The sequence below is a fragment of the Quercus suber genome, unplaced genomic scaffold (assembly GCF_002906115.3).
Source record: "Quercus suber isolate HL8 unplaced genomic scaffold, Cork oak 2.0 scaffold_285, whole genome shotgun sequence".
Taxonomy (NCBI): Eukaryota; Viridiplantae; Streptophyta; class Magnoliopsida; order Fagales; family Fagaceae; genus Quercus; species Quercus suber.
In genome coordinates this window covers 794578-799931 of record NW_027069741.1, presented here as the reverse complement: position 1 = coordinate 799931, position 5354 = coordinate 794578, and the positions used below count along the sequence as shown (strand labels likewise).

Genomic DNA, 5354 nt, shown 5'->3' with positions numbered 1-5354 from the left:
TATATGAACTGATATGAGTGTTTTGTAAAAATAGATGTGTAAAGTAACAAAAGTAAGTTTTTAGTATAAAAATAGATGTGTAAAAATACTGTGGTTGCTCTAAACCTCTCAAATTTGACTATCAGATTTTTGTAGAAGATTTGATTTTTTATTACTTTTTTTTTTTTTCCACAATCCATCTATCTTTCTCACACAACACATTTTTTTCTTACCTTTTTTTTTCCTTATCATTGCCAACATGGATGTTTCTATGGAGGAGTTATGGAAAAAGTTCCACTTGTTTGAAGAAGAAAAAGGGGTTATGACTGTTAGCTCTGATGAAGTGGCTCTCTCTAAACAACAATCCCACTTTAGTCTTCTATTCAAGCTACAAACCAACAAAGATTTCAACAAGGAGGCTCTTAAATCTACTCTTCACCAACTCTGGTGGTTTTTTTAAAAACCCATAATTATTTGCTGCTCCAATGTTAGAATCGGTCCCTCTTGTTGGGATGAGACAATGTAACGTTTAACAAATGATAAAACTGTTTTCCTTGGAAGCTTCATTTTCTCTAAACTCTAGATCAGAAAAGGAGGCACTGTTGGATTCTGCATCCGTAGCGACCTCCGGTATGAAGATTAAACAAATCTATAGAGGTTCATCCGCACGGGTCTGAACTCTGAACCGACAGTCCGTATTTGTCTGCTGGTGTGGTGTCCCATCCTTTTTTTCATTTTGAAATCTTTTCCTTTTTAGTTTTTCAAACTCACCTACACTCTTTCTGGGTCGCTTCTTCTTCTTATGTTATTAGTACTTAGTAGTACTACCACCGCTACTAGTTTGTCCTTGATCTAATACAATTCTTAATAGATTCTATTACCAACTACACTGCACCCACCGACACCTCCATCTCCTATAAAAGTTTCAAGGACGGACGGGAGGGACATCAAACCACACCACGTTGACCAGCGCTAGCTAGCTATCCTTATACTTGGCTTTGCTGCTTTTGTAATTGGAAGTGATGGGTTTCCTCAAGTGCCTTAGTGGATTCAAAATTAGACGCAGATCCAATCGCGTCGTTACTTATAATCAGGACCATGATGGGAACCGGAACCAATCTACTAGCAATGGCACCACTACTAATACTAATAGACTTGAGCTAATTGATGGCCAAAAGCGGAATATTGATGGGGTTGGGGTGATCAGGAAATTCAGTTGGGATGAGGTTGAGAGGCTGACCAAGAACTTCTCCAAGGTAATTGGATCGGGAGGATTTAGCACCGTCTATTTGGCTTACTTCCAGGGCCTGGAACTGGAGCTGGAGCTGGAGCTGGGGGCAATTAAGGTCCACATTGGCAGTGAGCGCCTCAACCAATTGTTCAAGCAAGAACTGGACATCCTGCTACGTCTTCGCCATCAACATATCGTCAAGCTTCTTGGTTATTGTGATGACGGAGGTGAGTACTGTACATATATGTAGTATTTTGCTCTATCTTTTTAATTAATTGAAGATTTGAGATCTGAAATTAATCCATGATATATTGATATTTGATACATATAATATATATATAAAATTTCAGAACAAGGGGCAATGGTATTTGAGTTCGTCTCCAACGGAAGCTTGCAAGAGAAGCTCCATGGTGGTGGTGATGCAAAAAGCAAAAGGAAATCATTGCCTGTGCTTTCGTGGAGAAGCCGCATGACAATAGCCTTCCAGCTAGCGCAAGCAATAGAATATCTGCATGAAAAGTGTAGCCCACAGATTGTTCACGGTGACATTAAAGCTTCAAACATCCTACTGGACCACCGTCTCAACTGCAAGCTCTGTGATTTCGGTTTCTCAAAGATGGGGTTTTCTTCCACCATACTCCCACCTTCTTCATCTTCCCCTGCGTATTCGTCGAGGAGGAAGCAAGTGATGATGGGTTCTCCAGGTTACACCGATCCACACTACCTGAGAACTGGATTAGCCTCAAAGAAGAACGACATTTACAGCTATGGAGTAGTGGTTTTGGAGCTTGTGACAGGGATGGAGGCCTTCTGTTCCGAGAGGGGCCAGTTCTTGACATCTATAGTGGGACCGACATTGCTGACGAGGGATGTGGCGGACATGGTGGACCCACGACTGGGCGGAGACTATGATATGGAAGAAGCAAGGGCCATGCTTTCCATCTCAGCCCTCTGCCTTGGCCACTCGCCCGCCCTCAGGCCTTCTGCCACCCTCATCTTGCAAACTATCAAGGACAAAATCTCTTCCACCTCCTTCCTATTCTCACCGCCACCGGACAAAGACAAATTTGGTCAACTCATGATTCGTTATTCATGATCTATTAGTGTGATTCTGTAAGTTTGTAAAAAAAAAAAAATACTTATATTACACTTTTGATCTTTGCAGCTGGATTCATTAGGAGTGGTGTTGAATAACATACCAGTTACATCACCCAACCATGTACATTCATAATATCATTCGATAGTGACACTTTAACAACCCTCCCATGCCTTTTTTTTTTATTATTAATTTTTTTAATTTTATTTTATTTTATTTTATTTGACTTTTTATCATTTTTTTTCTATTTTTAAGTAGGTAGAAATATATTTATTTATATTATTAGTTTTTTTTTTTTTTTAAGAGAAGAATATTATTAGTTTGTTTTACTTTTTCAAACGAGCATATTTGACATGTCAATGCAAATAGATTATAGCCTCTAGATATTTTTAATATGAAAACAAGAGAAATATTAGAAAGATTATTTTCAAAGCAAGACATCTATGTTAATTTGTTAATAGAGGGGAGTATAAATTAAAATGGGGAGAAAAACAATAAAAGATTAAAATTAAAATTTTTATATAAAATATCTAGAGAATATAATCTTTTATTGTTTTCTCCCCATTTATGAAACAAACTATCAAAAAGAATAGTAATAAATTTGAAAGTTTCTATTCCTTAATTTTTCTAATGGTAAATCAGACATAGTGTATGTTTGTATTAGCTTTTTGATGAAAGTGGATAAAAATACAATTGTATCTGTAAAATTTGAGATTTTAAAAAACTATATATAAGAGCATTTACATTTGAGGTGCTAAAACTTTAATGTTTAGCATTTTAAAAACTATTTATCTATTTTAATATATTATTTACAACTCACCCTATATTCGATCTTTTTTTTTTTTTTTCATTCAACCGATCAAAAAAAAAAAAAAAATCATTCCAATAAAATAATAGAAACAACCAAATAAAAACTCATTTCACTGCATTCCAACTTAGCTAGCCCAAACTTGTGAAAAGTGTAAAAAAATATGCATTTTGATATGAAATGATAAAATTAGGTGGTTTGTTGAAATTTTGACTTTCTTTGGTCATTTAGGTTAAAGTCGAGTCAACATACAAAATTTTGGTTATTTTGACATTGAACCATAAAATTGGTTAATCTAACATTCAATAAGAACAAAATATGATATCGATATCAATGATAAGCTTAGAGAGAGAGAGAGAGAGAGAGAGAGAGATTTTAGTCTTTGATGAGCGTTGCCGTCTTCATGTCTCAAATCCACAAGGTAAGCCCAAATTGGTCACCCACTTCCTTCGGCCAAGGTGCTATAGAGAGAGATTTCTTTGTCAACCACAAAGAGAGAGAGAAAGAGAGAGAGAGAGAGAGAGAGAGAGAGAGAGAGATTATAGTCTTCAATGAGCATTGTCATTTTCTTGTCTCAAGTCCACAAGGATAAGCCCAAAGTAATCACCCACTTCCCTTGTCCAAAGTGCTATAAAGAGAGATTTCTCTATGACCACACACACATACAAAGAGAGAGATTTGCATTGAGTTTTTGAGAGTAAAATAATTGAAGAGAGATGTGGGTGGAATTAAAGGATACAGTTTGATTACCAATTTGGTTGTAGCTGGCTAAAACTACAAATCCACTCAATGTTTTTTTAATAAATGTAAATTTTAACAAATTTACCATTGGATTGCATTTTATTCTTATATCTTCCATACTTGCAAAAATTCTAGAAAATAAAAAATCAATAGTTATGTTATCAATCAAATGTTTAAATTTTAAGTTTTTATACTCTAAAATTATGCATATAGGTTTATGAATCGAATAGTAAAAAACATTCGATTGACAAGAAAATTGATAAGTGTGTTAAGAATATAAAGAACACGCAATACAACGGTTAAATTTTCAAAATATATAGCTAAATTATAAAATTAATCTCTTCACATAATTTCTCTGTTTGCAAATTGCGGCTGCCAGATACAAAATCAGGAAGCAAGGATCACTTTTCGGCGGAACTACTGGGGCTGCTCTAATGGCATCTGTAGGTTTAGCATTTTCAACTTCAAATATTAGCCCTACTATTTATTTATTTATTTTATTATTCACTATTTACAATTACAATGTGTCCCTTCTGTCAAGTTCCATCACATTTTCTCCTTAGCTTGCGAAGAAATTAACAACGACATTTCCCTTCAATGGATTAAAATTCTGTTCCACACTACCTTAACCACTTTTTGAGGAAGGATATGCTTGACAGTAAACATATGATATCCATGCGGTTTTAAACAAATTGAATAAATTTCATACTCCATACAAAAGATAGATGCCTAGAACTCCTTGAATTATTTTTCGTAGGGATCTTTTAAAGTAGAGACTTGCGGTCATTATAGGTCAATTGTCCAGTTGAGAACACCGTTTTATTCTATAAGTAGATAGCATCAGAATTCTTTGGCTGAGAATATTCTATTAAACTCAATGTTACCTGTTAGTATTAAAATTACTAAAAAAATGTATTGAATTCACTGAAATTCACATTGACATCCAATTCTTAACACATTTAGATTTTTGCTAAAAGAACTGTGAAATGGAAGCAAAGTTTATTACCATTACTATTATTAGTTTTCATATTAATTAAAGGTCATACCTAGTGTACAAGGCTTACCCTTTTTGTTGGTTTGAGAGAGATGATTGATAGGTAGCCTTAACCCCAATTTATTATTATTTTTTTTTTTTTGAAGAGGTTGATTTCTGAACTCAAACCACTACCTGTTGTCATCGCACCAACACCATACCTCTAGTTTTCATATTAATTTACTTCTACTGCAACTGGTATTATTATTTTCTGTGTTATTTAGATCAAATATTAAAGAAAATTTTACATCACACTTGACCTTATGAATATTTGCCTCACATTACTAGACAATTTTGTTTTATGCATTTATCTAATATAATAAATTCACTTATATATATATATATAATAACTAATATAAGAAATTCAAGTTTCTGAAAAAAGGGAAAGATGTTGGTTTCGGACTCTTTTTTTTTTTTTGGGGGGGGGGGGGGGGGGGGGGGGGGGGGGGGGGGGGGGGGGGGGGGG

The 5354-nt window shown here is 34.8% G+C and overlaps 1 protein-coding gene and 1 non-coding gene across 2 annotated transcripts in view; both read left to right on the top strand.

Moving 5' to 3' along the window:
- Positions 1 to 442: 442 nt before the first annotated feature.
- LOC112010695 (probable receptor-like protein kinase At4g10390) lies at positions 443 to 2468 on the top strand. The gene is made up of 2 exons (XM_024043052.2): positions 443 to 1437; positions 1561 to 2468. The coding sequence occupies exons 1-2, from the start codon at positions 1002 to 1004 to the stop codon at positions 2304 to 2306; spliced, it is 1182 nt and encodes a 393-aa protein (XP_023898820.1). The 5' UTR covers positions 443 to 1001; the 3' UTR covers positions 2307 to 2468.
- A 1736-nt stretch (positions 2469 to 4204) lies between these two features.
- The window catches only part of LOC112010696 (uncharacterized), a 3346-nt gene continuing 2196 nt past the window's right edge, over positions 4205 to 5354 (top strand). Inside the window, exon 1 of the transcript XR_010632416.1 lies at positions 4205 to 4298. This is a non-coding gene — a transcript (uncharacterized LOC112010696). The remainder of the gene's footprint in view (positions 4299 to 5354) is intronic.

Bases quoted from the DNA above. Each gene is read 5' to 3' on its own strand.
- LOC112010695 (XM_024043052.2), top strand. From the start codon at position 1,002: ATGGGTTTCCTCAAGTGCCTTAGTGGATTCAAAATTAGACGCAGATCC. The intron at 1,438-1,560 runs GTGAGTACTGTA...ATAAAATTTCAG, and splicing joins TGGTTATTGTGATGACGGAG to AACAAGGGGCAATGGTATTT.